This window comes from Procambarus clarkii, chromosome 29 (genome assembly GCF_040958095.1).
Source record: "Procambarus clarkii isolate CNS0578487 chromosome 29, FALCON_Pclarkii_2.0, whole genome shotgun sequence".
NCBI lineage: Eukaryota > Metazoa > Arthropoda > Malacostraca > Decapoda > Cambaridae > Procambarus > Procambarus clarkii.
The window spans coordinates 12656859-12674093 of NC_091178.1; the positions used below are offsets into that span (position 1 = coordinate 12656859).

Consider the following 17235-nt stretch of genomic DNA (forward strand, 5'->3'; position numbering starts at 1 on the left):
CCTAGACTCGGGAGGGAAGGATGACGATAGACAGACAGACACAGACAGAAACAGAGACGAGAGAGAGAGAGAGAGAGAGAGAGAGAGAGAGAGAGAGAGAGAGAGAGAGAGAGAGAGAGAGAGAGAGAGAGAGAGAGAGCGGTCGGGGGAGATATTTTTAAAATATTCAGCACAAAGTGAAATCATGTTTTCCACGCCGCCAATCTGCTTGTCAACCGATAACGAATTCTGGCGATTAGCGCCGCCGATATCAGCGTCGTCCCCGGCTCCTTCCCCATGGTTAAAACAACCCCCTTAATTGAAGATGTTCCTTAATTACGGGTCGACTAAGTAACTCCGGGAATTGGGGCTGCAGAAACTCCCCTTTATGAGCCGATAGACCAGAGGGGACTAACCTCAGAATGCAACCCGTTCTCGCAAATTCGTAAAGTCAATATTGACTTATTAACTACGTGCATAGGTGATATACTTAACATAATAGATACCCTTAAAAAGATTCATAGAAAACACCGACCTTACCTAACCTTGTTAGTATCTTAAGATAAGCATCTTATTGCTTCGTAATTACAATTATTACTTAACCTATACCTATTATAGGTTAGGTAATAATTGTAATTACGAAGCAATAAGATGCTTATCTTAAGATACTAAGAAGGTTAGGTAAGGTCGGTGTTTTCTATGAATCTTTTTAAGGGTATCTATTATGTTAAGTATGTCACCTATGCACATATTTAATAAGTCAATATTGACTTATTAAATTTGCGAGAACGGGTTGCAGAATGTCAGCTCAGCACAAACTTATTATTACTTGCTTGTGAGGGGAGATTGAGGTGACAGGAGGTGATGGGAAGGGGGAAGGGGGAGGGTGGAGGTGATGGGAAGGGGGAAGGGGAGGGTGGAGGTGATGGGAAGGGGAAGGGGAGGGTGGAGGTGATGGGAAGGGGGAAGGGGAGGGTGGAGGTGATGGGAGGGAGGCAGCGAGCTGCTGGTGGCTGGCAGAGAAGAGGATTCATGGTAGTGTTGTAAAGGGATGATTCAAGGGGAATAAGGGGTTAGAGTATTAGTAACGTTGTGGATGGTTAGTGATGGAATAATGTGACGGAAGGGGGTTATACCAGTAGAGGATCTGGTATGGTTTTTGTGGAGGGAGAAAGCACGGAAGAGGGAGAGAGAGACGAAAGTAGGAGAGGGAAAGTAACTGAGTGAGGGGAAGGAAGCAGGAAAGGGGTTGGGAAGAGGAAGAGAGGAAGTGAGAGACTGAGTAAGAGGGAGAAGGGAAGGAGGTAGGATAGAGGAAGGAAGGCAGAGAGAGGGAAGTAGAGTAGAAAGGATAAGCAAACGTGCAGGATGAACTGAACGATGTTGTTGTGACCAAATATAAAACATAATTTGGTGAGAAAGGTCCACATAACCTGTGGACTCCTACTCACACATCTTTCTACTGGGCTGGAGAGCTGCTGGTCGACTGGCCTGGTTGGCAGTCTGGCTGTAGACTGGGTAAACATAGTTATTTTGCTAGTCGATGAGAACGGAGTGAAGTGGAACTGCTCTAAGCATATGGTTGGCAGTAGATATTGAGTAAGATGTCCGTAGGCGCTGCTGGTCGTAGCTTGGCCTTAGCAACGAAGGTGGTCGTAGGTGCAGGTCGTAGCTTGGCCTTAGCAACGAAGGTGGTCGTAGGTGCAGGTCGTAGCTTGGTCTTAAGAAAGCAGACCAGCATTACGACTCATTTACCTGCAACTCACTGATGGATGCATTTAATGAAACGTAAAAATGTCAACAAAATAAATGAATATGGAGAATTTTAACAAATTAAACTATAGACATGATTGTATTTTGACAATTATGTCATTTAAAACACACTTTAAAAGTCTACATTACGTTTGTATTCCCCTTGTCTTACATATCGAAGTTTATTCCATCTCTCTGTCCCTTGTATGTGTTTGTTAACGACAATCTTCAGTCTTGACACATATTTTACCTCGAGGTAAGGGAAGTTTATTTTCATTATACCTCAGCCAGCTTATATAAAACGTCGAACGTTATTACTTTTACTCTGTGACCTTATAGTGCTTAAGGTAAGGACACGTTGGTAGTGTGTGTCGTAGCAGTCTCTCCTCTGTCGAGAAAAAGGATGTTCTGCGGGTCGAGGTTTAGGAATACGAAATGGGTACATCTTTTTCAGATTGGTCGTCTTGGGATAAAACTTCACTTGACACAAACGAAAAGTTTTGTAAAATATATTTGTGTGTGTTTATCACGTTCCTTTTAAGCAAATGGAAATAATTTTTGATGGAACATTCTTGAAACTTTTCGAGGAACTGTTTTTGTTTCATCTCAGAGATCAACAGCAGCTTAGAAAGTGAACTTTGTGTCTCGACAATTTTATAAATACAGTCGTTTCTCATAACAAATCTTCAAAAAGGCCGAAGTTCTTCTTGGTCGTGCAGCTCAATATCTTCACACGTAAGTAATTAACTAAAGAAGGCGTCAGGGATTAACCGGGAAGGCAATGTAGCTTAAAAATTCGCTAATATATTTCTAGACGAATCAATCAAATTGGAGAAACGCCCTAAAAAAAAACACACACACGCACAGCAACACGCAAACCCGCGAAAATCATGTGATACAAATTTTTAAAAATGTTACAATTTGTGTCGGTGTATATGAGGCGGCCCAGGAGGCCAGGGGCGGGATGTCAACCTTGATCCATCACCACTCCCTCTGTCACCAGCCCGGCGTCACATCACCCCCCCACCCCCACCCCCAAACACAACAATCACAAATGACCAATTATTTCCTCAAAAAATATGTCCACGTCAGGTTGGCTGCCCCTGGGGAGATCCGCCTCACTCACCAGCTTTGGGGACATTTTTACCAAATTTTCCAAGTAGATTCAATTTTTTGTAAAGTGAAGAATTACATAGCACTTCGATATATAGCACTTCCTCACGCTATAACAACTGGAAAATCTACTGTTATCACTCAATGAACAATCAAACTCACATATCAGGCTATATCGATGTTGTTACTTATCGTAATAGGAGCCAATCCTACCTAAAGAGGGGCATGCCACCGCATGACACTTTCCATACAATCACTATTCACCACGAAAAGTTGCAAAAGGCTAATTACTAAAGTGTGATCTCCAGCCTCGAACACTGTTATAAAAAGTGGGTTGTACTATGGGGGATCTAGTATTAATTTGGTGAAGGGGCAGCAATTAGAATAAAGGTGTATCTCTAGTAGTGGAGATCAGCGGTCCCTCTTACAGCGGTCCCTCTAACAGCGGTCCCTCTTACAGCGGTCCCTCTTACAGCGGTCCCTCTTACAGCGGTCCCTCTTACAGCGGTCCCTCTTACAGCGGTCCCTCTTACAGCGGTCCCTCTTACAGCGGTCCCTCTTACAGCGGTCCCTCTTACAGCGGTCCCTCTTACAGCGGTCCCTCTTACAGCGGTCATTAAAATGTAAAGAAAAAATCCCTTTGACCTAAAACTAAACTAGTTTATAAATAAACGTTCCAATAGAAAATTTTCTGCTGAAACTGGACTGCTTTATTTGTAGATCTTTGCAAGGCCATATAGCTAACTAGATTTGAGGCCCAGTTGCATGGAGTCCTTCGTGAACCTTATCACATACATGAATTTTAATTCTTATGAAAAAATCAATCGAAAACAAATATTTACTTTTAATTATCTAAATTTTGATACAAATTTACCCAGCACCAGGAGGAGACGCAGGTGGAGGAGAACCCGCAGTACTTGGCCTCCCAGTTCTTGTACTTACAGTTCTCCTAGCCCATCTCCGAGGGCGTGAAGATTGACTAGAGCTCTCTATTGACTAGAGCGCGTCTGACTAGAGCGCTCTATTGACTAGAGCGCGTCTGACTAGAGCGCTCTATTGACTAGAGCGCATCTGGAAACACTCAACTCATAGGTTCGAACCCTCAGCAAGGCTCCTGTGGATGTGTTTTATATTATATTCAGTCTTCCCTCCAGCGGGAAGCGTACGTCACAGGTGCTCTGTGGAGAATCAGAGAACGGAGATCGTGGCAGAATACCTCAGGGGGAGACTGAAGAACACACAGTGGTGGCATATGACAGGGGGTTAAAGGCGTGAAAATGAAAAAGAAAACACATTAGATAATGGAAAGAGATTAAAGAGAACATTTCAATGTAGAAAAACACAAAGGTTTTTAAGGGTCAAAGTTGACAGCTGGGGGGGGGGGACAGCGTTTCTACGGCGATCACGACATTCGAGGATGACTCATGTAGATAACCATGAGAAATCTCCATTGGCAGATACATATCTTACTCAAATCGATTTCTAAATTATATAGGCTGCCAATAGCGATGGCTGAAACGCTGGACTCACAAACACGAGAATATGAGCCCGTTTCGCAGATCAGGTACACTGAGCGGACCGGATCACCCCGCAGCGATATGTGATAATCTGGTCGATCAGTGAAGTGGACAATGATGATCAGATGCCCGGAGAAGCGATCTCTTCCAGCGATCCTGAGCCTGAAACATGTGAAGCAACACCCACACACACGCACACCAACACCCGCACACACGCAAACCAACACGCTCACCAACACCCACACACATACCAGATACAAGGTATCATCTGGGAGAGGAAATTCTTCAGGAGTCAGAGAAGGAAAAAGACTTGGGGGTTGATATCACGCCAGACCTGTCTCCTGCAGCCCATATCAAGCGGATAACATCAGCGGCATATGCCAGGCTGGCCAACATACGAACGGCATTCAGAAACTTGTGTAAAGAATCATTCAGAACTTTGTATACCACATATGTCAGGCCAATCCTGGAGTATGCAGCCCCAGCATGGAGTCCATATCTAGTCAAGGATAAGACTAAACTGGAAAAGGTTCAAAGGTTTGCCACCAGACTAGTACCCGAGCTGAGAGGTATGAGCTACGAGGAGAGACTACGGGAATTAAACCTCACTTCGCTGGAAGACAGAAGAGTTAGGGGGGACATGATCACCACATTCAAGATTCTGAAGGGGATTGATAGGGTAGATAAAGACAGTCTATTTAACACAAGGGGAACACGCACAAGGGGACACAGGTGGAAACTGAGTGCCCAAATGAGCCACAGAGATATTAGAAAGAACTTTTTTAGTGTCAGAGTGGTTGACAAATGGAATGCATTAGGGGGTGATGTGGTGGAGGCTGACTCCATACACAGTTTCAAGTGTAGATATGACAGAGCCCGATAGGCTCAGGAATCTGTACACCTGTTGATTGACGGTTGAGAGGCGGGACCAAAGAGCCAGAGCTCAACCCCCGCAAACACAACTAGGTGAGTACAACTAGGTGAGTACACATAGGGGCCTCGTAGCCTGGTGGATAGCGCGCAGGACTCGTAATTCTGTGGCGCGGGTTCGATTCCCGCACGAGGCAGAAACAAATGGGCAAAGTTTCTTTCTCCCTAAGTGCCCCTGTTACCTAGCAGTAAATAGGTACCTGGGAGTTAGTCAGCTGTCACGGGCTGCTTCCTGGTGTGTGTGTGTGTGGTGTGGAAAAAAACAAAAAAAAAAAGTAGTTAGTAAATAGTTGATTGACAGTTGAGAGGCGGGCCGAAAGAGCAAAGCTCAACCCCCGCAAAAACACAACGGTTGGAACAAGTTAGGGAGAAGGTGGTGGAGGTCAATTCATTTAGTAGTTTCAAAGCGTTATATGACAAAGAGTGCTGGGTAGACGGGACACCACGAGCGTAGCTCTCAACCTGTAACTACACTTAGGTAAAATTACACCAAGTGATCGTCATAGTGGCTGATGAAGACTCAATACTTACATTCAAATGTAGAAATTCTTGAGAGGATTGACAGAATGGAAATAGAAAATGTTCACAATAAATACCGATAGATTAAGGAAGCACAGATGGAAGCGTGAGAGATATTAGAAAGCTTTCTTTAAAAGCGTTAGTACAGTATAGTTGGAAAACGGAACTAACTAAATGAGCAGGTTGTAGACACCATCTCCAGTCATAATTTCAATAGTAGATGTGATAAAAATTCAGGTCGGAAGTCATTGGATTTTACACAACCGGCGGCTTGAAACATAGGGTCAAAGAGCTAAAGTTCGATTTCCAGACATAAATATGTGAGCGCGCACGCACACACACACACACACACACACACACACACACACACACACACACACACACACACACACACACACACACACACACACACACACACACACATGGGACAGGAGTCATTGCTGTAAGCAACCGATGCTCGAAAGGCGGGATCCAAGAGTCAATGCTCGATCCTGCAGACACAACTAGGTGAGTACAACTAGGTGATTACACACACACACACACACACACACACACACACACACACACACACACACACACACACACACACACACACACACACACACACACACACACAGAGGGACCTCGCAGCTGGGGACCTCAAGTGGACAGCGCTTGGGGGTCGTAGTCCTAAGGGTCCGGGTTCGATTCCCGGCCGAGGCGAAGACAAATGGGCAGAGTTCCTTTCGCCCTGATGCCCCAAGTCACCTTGCAGTAAACAGGTACCTGGGAGCTAGACAGCTACTACGGGCTGCTTCCTGGGGATGTGTGTGTGTGTGTGTTAGAGAAATGTATGTAGTAGATATAGAAGAAGAAAATAGATTGGCTAGAAGGGCAGGATCCAAGAGCTAATAGCTCGATTCTGCAGACACAAATATTAAATACAAATACACACACATAAGTGCTCATCTCCTCGGTCATCAGCCATACCCACACAGCACGTGACACAGCCACAACACAGGATTGTCACAGATCTTCTCCCGGTGGTGGTGTCCACGTACTCTGCGGGCCCCGTCGTCCACAGCAGCTACTGAGGGCAGTCCTGGGTGGCTCCCTCGGGGCTCTAGCAGTCTCTGGCGGCTTAGGTAACCGACCTCCTCCCTGCATCTTCCATTGACGTTGCGACAAAGGCATTCTGGGTTCCTGGAGGCGAAGAGACGTGCTTATTGTGTGAAAGCATTTGCAAAAACTCGGGAGAAGTGGAGAGATAAGTAGATTTAAGCTTGTTGTCCCATCTATAGACAGGCTATATTCATTCAGCATGCTTATTCTATTTATCGTAGCATGTTTGTCTCGTCACAAGACTTTGAGACTCAAATTCAAATTGAAATAAGTTTATTGAGGTATAAATACACACAGAGGGATGAGGTAGCTCAAGCTAATCTCACCCCGTACAATACAACAATATATATATATATATATATATATATATATATATATATATATATATATATATATATATATATATATATATATATATATATATATATATATGATATTATTAATCCCCTAATCCCGACGATTAAGGACTCCCGGCAGGTTGAGATGACGATTTTTTCAAGCACTCATCAGTATAAATAACAGATTGATCTTAAGGCCTGTCTTCGTTATTGTGAGAGAGAATAACTGTTTATAAAGGATGTATATATTTAAAGATTCGAGACGGTAAGATTGAAAGGGTAATTTGATAGAAAAACTCGAGTTTCTATTGAGCAGGACGACTTTATTCTCTATGACCATGTGCTCAGATACTCACTTCAGTGACAGCGGATGAATAGCTACTGCTTAATTAATTAATTGTATTATATTTTAATGTAACAAATACATAAATAGTACTAAAAACCAATCCCAATTTATCTGTAACACATCACCATTTTGAGAACACAGAAAAGCTATCTTAATCATTGATCAATCATCAAAATAGGATGAAGTCTTGCCGGTATAAACCTTAACTGATACTATTGTGGGTGTAGTCGAGATAGTTCCTGGATAGGTGCCTCTGGGTGCCAGCAGTGAGTGCCACGAGGGGTGGTGGAGGAGGGTCTGTTTACCTCGGCTTCCCAAGCATCCAACACCTCCCTCTCATGGAAAAAAATCATCCTCATGCGTTCTAATTTTCCTCCTCCGCCGCATTTGGACACAAATTACCTGTGAGGAGATGGGAATTTAGTAATGTTGGAATTTATGTTAAGGAGGGCGTTGATATGTTTATGTGTGCAAGGGATATGTAGGAAGGCTGTGTGTCTGAAGGGTGTGTATTCTCCTATATGTGCTGTCAGGTAGAGCTTCAGTTTCCGGGAATCGACTTTCGGTCGCTTATTGCAATGGCTCCCTTCCCTATTGCTTCTCATCATAACTTTTGAAACTATGTATGGAGTTGGCATCAATTACGTCGTCTTTAAGCTCATTCCACTTGTTCACTACTCTGATACTGGTGAAGCTCTTTCTTGCTCTCCTAGAGCTTATCTGAGTGTTTAGTTTCCACCACTTCCTCTCATTCCATTTACGCCCTCTCGTTCCACCCTTGCAAATACTAAACATATACTTTTTGTCCACTGTGTCATTGTAGCAAAGAATCTTATTTGTCGTAATCATGTCCCTGTTTCCCTTCTCTCTTCCATCCTGGTAAACTGTGGTTACCTTTGAATTTCCTCATAGCTCAGTGCTCAGAGTGCAGGGACTAGTCTTGCGGGATATGTGGCTACATTTTCTTGAACTGATCAAACATGGGTCGTGCAAAACATCCAGAAAGTTTCTTTACCCGGGGGTCTGAAATGAACCCTAATGCTCTGTAGTTTTTCATATGCCGCTGATGTTATCCTTGATAATTTACCTGAATTTACCTGAGGCCCACTAATACTAGGGGCCTCGACGAGGAAAGGAAGCCGAGAGCTTGTCGAAGGTCCCCCAATTTGCCCTGAGGATTTTTTTCCACTTGTATTTTAAAACCCAACAAAGTTTTGTCATTTACGGCTTCAGCGAGTAGGCTTTTAATATATGCCTCTGGTAACAGGCTTGAGACTATGGGCCTTTTATGATCCAAAATTGAATTCTCTTTTATCATCCTCACCCCTTTCCTCAATTTTATCACGTGGCATTTGCTTGTATTAAGTTCGTCAGCCATTTTTCAAGCTATCTCTAATTCCTTCCACCCGTCCCATCCCAAAACATTATACTGAACCCTTCCCAATGCTATATAGTCGTTATGGCTTGGCGCTTTTCCTGTGATAGTTCCCTTCTAATCTGTCCAGACAGAACCGGAGCATTCTGCATGCCTCTTCTGTGTTGAATTGTCTCATAAATTTTTCATCATCCATGGACGATCTAACTTCATGTTACATTATTACATCATTGACTGTGTCGTTGTTTGTTGTTGTTGTTTAAGATTCAGCTACTTGGAACAAACGTTCCAAGTAGCACGGGCTATGGTGAGCCCGTAGTGGGCTTAACTTTGACTGTATCACCAAGGTACTGTGTCACTACAATGCAGTGTCACTACGGTACAGTCCCTCTACGGTACTGTGTCACTACTGTAGTCAGTCTCTCACTATGTCAGAAGTCTGTAAACTTAAGCTTTACTGCCAGATGCATTTATCCAAAATACATATGAAAGGTAGCTCAAATGTGGCGCAGTTTTAGGCCAACCTGAATCAAACCAAATTCAATCATGATGTTCAACAGTTCATGTGAGCGTCACTATGTCAGCCAGTTAAACACCATTGGGTCTGGCTAGTAGCTGGCAGGGTACCTTCTCCGTTGTCTAGGGGGACCGCGATAAGTCAAACATGTGAGTACAACTAGATGAATAATGGAAAACCGAGTATGAATGTGGGCCAGTTTCATAAATAATAGTTATTCTTTGAAATGTGTATTCGTTTTCTTTTGTAATAATAGCCTAGTTGTCATAGAAAACGAATACTTTTTTACTTAAACCCTAAACTACAGCAAAATATTCTTATTATTTTTCTACTCACTTCAAAAGGCAGGAAGATTATATAAACCAGGAAGACTATATAGGCAAGAAAGACTATATAGACCAGGAAGAATATATATGCCAGGACGACTATAAAGACTATTTAGATGCAGTAGTATCTAAAAAAAATCCCCGAATGCAACCAGAATACGTCAGAGTAACGTACCACATCTTATACAGAATACATTTGTATAAAACGCAAATATTAACCCTATTCGTGGATGCGTAGTCCTATAAGAGGACCACGCATCTTCAGACGAACATGTAAATGTTGAGGATCTCTCCGGCGAAGATGAAAATGGTCCAAAGAATGCAATCTCTGCGCCTTAATGGGTTACGATCACCAATGTTTGAGGGTCACGATGCGCCTGGCATTATGGACACAACCACAGGTCAATACACCGCTTTCAGAAATGACCAGACGATCACCATTGACTTACCGCGGAATATCGTCGAGGATCTCCCCCACGATACCCTGCACAGTTGCCTGTAGACACCTATGTACAGACACGAAGCCAAAAGAGAAACTGAGGAAACAAAATAGAGCCCTAAGGGCCCCCTCTGAAATAGTGATGCAATAGTGGAATACCAAACAAGGACTTTTGGCTGCTGTGTAGCTCTTTAGGTCTCTTTCCTTTTGATCTTCCCCCTGGTGCATTGTGCAGTGTGATGGATTCTACTCTCTATCCTAAATTCCTCGCGCGGTTGCCGGGTTAAGCCCTGGCTCTACTCTCTACGACTACGAAGCTTCCTCTCCAGACTGTACTTCCGATTATCCCACTTTCTAGACCCCATTCATCCACAGATCTACAGTACTTGCTACTGGTACTGGTAATGGCTTCAAACAGCCTCCACTTGCGGGCCTCTACTTATTCATGCCTGTGTCTCCTCTGGGGTGGCCTAATCTTTATCAATCAATCAATCGGTAATTTATAGAACCACCGGATTTGAATAAACACATTATAGTTAATGTTACTGTAATTATTGCATTAGTGTAAATTACGAGTAATTAGACACCAGGGTTTGTGACTGGATTTATGTACCAATACACCGATATATGTATCCCATTTGTCGGTGTATGTAAACTGAGAGTTTACTTTAGCCCTGGAGTATGTTCATGATTAAGGTATACTTACTGATGGTTAGTAAGCTGTTACGATGGTAGGTCCTCTCGCGGTTGTAAGCCCTTAAAGCCCATCAATAAGCAAGAGAAAACCCGCAGTTTAGCAACGCTACCAACTCCAGGAAACGTTCATTTGCAATAGATGATGCAACATGAGTATTGAGTTTCAAGCGAGCAGTAGATGTCGTATTCAGACGTGACAAGGGACATGAGGCGCTTGGGCCAGCGTGATAGGACTAAATGGGTAGTCAAATGCGTCACTATGAAGACAGCTGACCAGGAGACTGATAAGTCAAGCTGACTACTTGTCCCCGTCTTGGGAACAAAATTTAAATAACAGCTTATTGGAGAATTCCAAATAATTCGGCAATAAAGGAAAAAAATCATTGACTAGTGTTTATCTTTAAATGTACACAAAGATATTTTATTTTTACACTGGCGGGTAAATCTTATCTAGTAACAGATGGTTAGTCTTCCCTTGACTCTATTGAGAGTATGGCCTTTTATGATACAAAATTGAGTTCTCTTTTATCCTCCTAACCCCTTTCCCCAATTTTATCATAGTGCTACATAGCCTTCCCAGTTTGGTGCCTTCTATTGATAATTACTTACTTCCCCTGAGTCTATCATGAGCTAGACTAGTTCCCTGCTAGTTGTCCCAGGAACACAATCCCCAATTCCTGCTGGGTGAACAGGGGCGAACAGATGAAGATCGGTGTTCAATCACTGCGTCCTTTCTACATCTCGAACCCGGGCAGCCTAGTCTTCCAAGGCGTGATGTGTGGGGGCTCTACCCTCAGCATAGGACTGTGTTCTCCACTCTGTGGTGCGAATGTCTTAATATATTAACCCATCTGTAATAAGTGCAAATATTGTACACAAAACTTGCATGATAAGATACATAATATAATACACATTTAAACTGTTATTAAATGTCTTGGTTTGTTTATAAGTTAGCAAACTATGTTAGTAGATCGTTTGTGCTGTAACTGGCTTTGCTAAATGAATTTTGGGTTCAATTAGCGAGCTCATATTATGAACCTCTGTAGTCTTTTCAACTGAAAAGACGCCATGCTGAATGGGTATGGGGTCCACTGCGGCTCACAGGATGGGTATGGGATCCACTGCCGCTCACAGGATTGGTATGGGGTCCACTGCCGCTCACAGGATGGGTATGGGGTCCACTGCCGCTCACAGGATTGGTATGGGGTCCACTGCGGCTCACAGGATGGGTATGGGGGTCCACTGCCGCTCACAGGATGGGTATGAGGGTCCATTGCCGCTCACAGGATGGGTATGGGGTCCACTGCCGCTCACAGGATGGGTATGGGGTACACCGCCGCTCAAAGGATGGGCGGCGATCATATCAAAGGATATGTTCCTCTGACATATAGTCAGTGGGAAGAAGGAAGTATTCCTGACTGAATGTGCCACATTCAGTCAGGAGTGTAGAATAACTCTTACAAGGCAGACGTTCCTCATTAGACTACATGGGGCTCATAACACTCCCCTCCCCTTATTTTTGAGTTATTCTCAGTAGTTAGACCCACAACACAGCTTTAGCCACTACATTGTCTCAGTCATCAACAAGCTACAATGTCCACCATCCAGTCTGGTGCACTCGGGATGCCTCCTTCCGAACTCTTACCTTGGTCGTACACCATAGTACATCCTGTGGAAAAGTTCGGCTCATACACACCTCGTGTGCAAATGAGTTTTTGCCAACCTCATAATTCCCGTAGCCCACAACTCCTCTGTGGCTGTCTCCCATAGTCATCATGTCCATTACATTAAAGATATCTTCGCCAATTGCCTCAACTCCCAATGTACACTATCCTGTAAACTCTCACCAATGAGTTCATCCGTCATACCTCACCATCTTGACTTCTTCGCATTCCGTCTACTCTTGCTTCACTTTCATTTAACTTCTCTCCAACACTGGCTTCATCGTGCTTCCACATAGACACTGTATAATTAGTTCAATGGGTTCTCACACCATCTTCTCCTGAGATGTGTATCCATGACACGGACTCCGGTCTCTCAACGCCAAAGATATGCCACATCTTCTGCATTCCACACGTCAAGAGAATCTATTTTCCACATCTATTTTCTCTTCCTTCTCTGTCGTCCTCATATTTCAGTCTGTGGCCTTCATCGACGATCCTTTCTTTCATTTTCACATTAAGCTGTAACTTTATCCTCTTCGTCTTCCATCGAACCTTTAACTTTCTTCTTCTCATACATTCTTGCTTTAGTATCTTTCTTTTCTCTCGTTCGCTCTACCTCGTAACTTCAATTCTTCCCACTCAACTCTTCCTCGTTCCCTCAAGGTTTCCTTAAGTACAGTACTACACTCAACTGTACTCAACCGTACCCGTCGTTCTACCTCTACTGGAGTGTTAGTAAGTATCTCTCCGCACATACTATCTCTTCTCACTGCCTCTTCTTGCCTATCACTCCTCTTCATTTTCTCCCCTTCACGCTTCCTATGAAATGTGACAAATTCTGACATCTTACACCACTCAACTTCATCTTCCCTACACTTCTGTTCCTGTGGACAACTTTTCACTCTACTCTCATATTCAGTCTCTCCATATTCTTCACACCTGTTCAACATGGTTATGTCCACTTCTTGGTTCTCCTCAAGCCATGTTTAGTGCGATTCAACTTCCTCCCGTATCTTCTATTATGCGCCTTAAGCACATCCCCAGAGACTCCACCTCTATCTTCTCTTCTAACTTCCACTCACTCTCCATGTTACCACAAGCCGGGAGCTCTGGATAAGGACTCGTTCCTTCATGCTCTTCACTCACCTCTTCCCGCCTGATTTCTAGCTCCACCACCAGAGTTACTGCATCCACTGGGCTGAGATGGGGTGTGGGCTGAGACGGTCTTGCTTCAGACCTCTCTCCAATTCCTCCACCTCGATTCAGATGAGCCTCTAGCAACTTCCTTGCTTTCACCTTTGACTCAACCTCGAGTGGGGGACAACGCTGTGAATCTCTCATCGAGGATGCCACAGTCCGAAACATCTGCCTCGATTCATTCTCAGGCAGGATCAACATTATTCTCACAACCCTCCCAGATCCTTTCAAAAGGCTCACCAAGGGTCGGGATGGGTTTCAAATATACTTCACGCGTATCCGGTGCCGGTCTACCTGCACATTGACACGACAAACATGTTCTACAATATTTCTTAGCATCTCCCCAGGTATAGGGCCAATAATAGTGTTCTCGCACTTTCAACCGAGTCTTCTGACTCCCAAGTATTCTGCCATATCTCCAGAATGGGCTAGTTCCATCACTACTTCCCTAAAATATCTAGTTACCAACACTTCGTGATTCTCCATCCATACTTTATCCGCGTCGGTTCCATCCGGTCGCCATTTCCTCATTAGTATGTCGTCCTCCATATAGTAATGTATCAGGGACTCTGGACAAACGTTCCCCCTTTTGTCTTTCTGATCTGGTCCTCTAATTCATCGTTTTGGGCTTTAATCAGGTCCACTCGATTTATACTCCATCTTTCCGGCAGTCATTCTCTCCTCTGACCTCACCACTATCTCGTCCTCTCGAGCTGGACCCTCACCAAACAGCCCTCTTATCTCCACGTCAGTTTCCTCCCGCGTCTATGGTAAAAAGTAATACACACACAATAAAAAACACACACAGGCAGGTACACAATGACTTGGCCCAGGGTACACAATGACACTCTGATTCATCCTCTAAGATACTAGCCAGATCTACTTTTTTCAGGTGTTCCGTCGGTACCGTGGCCCTTATGACATATCTCCGGTACAGCTTTCACTATTAGCTCCGGCAGCACCTTTGCCCCGCACAAGTCGTTTCCTCTAATCACTTGTATCTCTGGAACAGGTATGTCAGGACACACTCCCAACATCACCTCCGCCGACAAATACTCAGACCTCAGTCTGACAGCACATATGGGCATGTCACTCTGACAATAACCATGCACCCTTATTCTGCGACTGTCAGCTTAAAGTCTCTCGTCCCAGATCAGGCTCCTTAGAATCAAGCTCTGATTCGCCCCTGTATCTCTAAGGATTTCTACTTCTATTTCAGATTGGTCTCCCATGTTGACCCAACCTTGACAGACGGTATCTCTCGTTCATTAATCTCTCCTGTGGTTTGTTTCTCGTCAAACTCACGCATGAGTTTCGGGGGTCATACAGTGCAAGTGTCACCACTTTCTTGCCCTGTCTGCAATCTCTCATTACATGACCATACCTAATATAGCATCTTACCTGGGAGATATTCCTTCTCGATCCTGTGATGTTTTGTCCACCAGAGGGGCTTCTTTGATTCTGTCCATTTGTCGTGCTGTTGCTTCTCTGTACAGACACACCACCTACACTAAGCAGTGTCTGGCTGGTTTCCCAACGTCTCTGTACAGACTTTGTCTCTTGCTTGTCTCCTGTAGCTGGACTCTGAAACTTCCTTTCATAGGGTTTAAGGCTCACTTGCTTATTCACCTGTCCACAAAATTTTTTATCACCCCGAGGATTCACTGGGTCTGCTATAGTTCCGTCGTACATTACTCTTCATCCTACTTTCTCTTAGGTTTCAATAGGCTTTTGTGATCATACCCGCTCTATCTGTTGCATCCTTGACATTCCTCACTCCTGCCTCTTGAATTTTGAATTTTGTTTCGGGATGCATCATTTCTAAAAACTACTCCATTACCATTAACTGGTTTAAATCATTGTACGACGCCACTCCGTCATACAATGATTCAATCCAATCTTTGGAAACGTGGTTCCAGGTCCATAGCTGTCTCTGCAAAAGTGCTGGCTGGAGCTTTCATCATATCTCGAAACCGCTTTCTACCGGCTTCCAGGGTTAGCAAAAACGATCGCAACACACTATTTTTTACTATCCAGTAGTCCTGACATTCTTCTAGATTCAACTGGGTGTATGCCTCTCTGGCAGCACCAGCACTTAACTGGATTAACTGTGTCCATTCTTCTTGGGGTCCACTGTTTGATACCGGCTTTTAAAAGTGCTCCAAGAAACTTTCAGACTCTTCCGGCACAGTCAACCTTCTCCTTTACTCTATTATCTGGTGGGTGTGATACGTGTGTTGAGTTCTCTAGCAACCCACGTTCAATCCTCTGTTCCACTATAGCCCTATTCGCTTCTATCTCCGTTTGTCTCATTTTCTCTCTTTCCTGTTCCACTTTGTTTTTGTTTTCTCTTGTTCTAACTCCAGTTCTCGTACTCTGGTTTTCTCCTTCTCTATCTCTAGTTTAGTTTTCTCTTTTCCTTTTCCTACCTCTAATTTAGCTTTCTCATTTTCTTTCTATTCACTTTTTATCTGCAGTTTTAGCTTCAACTTCACTAGTTGGAACTGTCTCTCCTCATGCTCTCGTTACATCTGAAACTCTAGCTGGAACCTTTCCAAGCTTCTGTTCCGGCTGCTTCTACTACTCCTGTTTGACTCTTGTGACCTCTCTTCATCTTGCCCATCATCTTCCCTTCCACCTGGAACGGTCCTTGTGTATGGGCCCTGGGCCTTGGACTGTATTGGTCTCGAACCGTGGCCCCCCTCGCGTGGGAGGCCGAAGCACTATCAACTCGGCTATGAGTAGTCTTAGAGGAAAGTTTTGGGGGGCTGTGAGGAATGGAATTTTGGTTTTAATGGAATGTAAAGTTTGATTCACATACAAAAGGCTAAAACGTTTGATGGTTCTTCTGGCTGTTGCCAGCAACACCACAGCCGCAGCCAGCAACACCACAGCCGCAGCCAGCAACACAGCCGCAGCCAGCAACACCACAGCCGCAGCCAGCAACACCACAGCCGCAGCCAGCAACACAGCCGCAGTCAGCAACACCACAGCCGCAGTCAGCAACACCACAGCCGCAGCCAGCAACACAGCCGCAGCCAGGAACACCACAACCGCAGCCAGCAACACAGCCGCAGCCAGCAACACCACAGCTGTAGCCAGCAACACCACAGCTGTAGCCACACCAGTAGTGGTCCCACAGCCACACCAAGAGTTGTCCCACAACCGCAAGTAAATACGCCCGCGCCGTGGCCGGTGACGTCGATGTAAGGGAGGTCCCCTTTCAGTACACATGAAGACTGGTAGGTACATACAGATATAAATCCCACAGATCTACATTTATACAGTAATGAGGACCATCTGGACCCCAACATAATCTTACTCTTCACACTCCACCGACGCTACGCAACTCTTCCCGACGCCTATCGACGGGCATCAAGTGGGACTTGGCTGCACGTGACTAGTTGAAGTGGGATATTGAATACT

At 44.4% G+C, this 17235-nt stretch overlaps 1 protein-coding gene across 1 annotated transcript; it reads right to left on the minus strand.

Annotated features, from left to right (window-relative positions):
* Positions 1-3282: 3282 nt before the first annotated feature.
* Positions 3283-13562, minus strand: LOC138369592 (uncharacterized). The gene is made up of 3 exons (XM_069333013.1): positions 13320-13562; positions 12817-12897; positions 3283-3447 (listed from the first exon to the last, which is right to left on the minus strand). The coding sequence occupies exons 1-3, from the start codon at positions 13560-13562 to the stop codon at positions 3283-3285; spliced, it is 489 nt and encodes a 162-aa protein (XP_069189114.1).
* Between the last annotated feature and the right edge of the window lie 3673 nt (positions 13563-17235).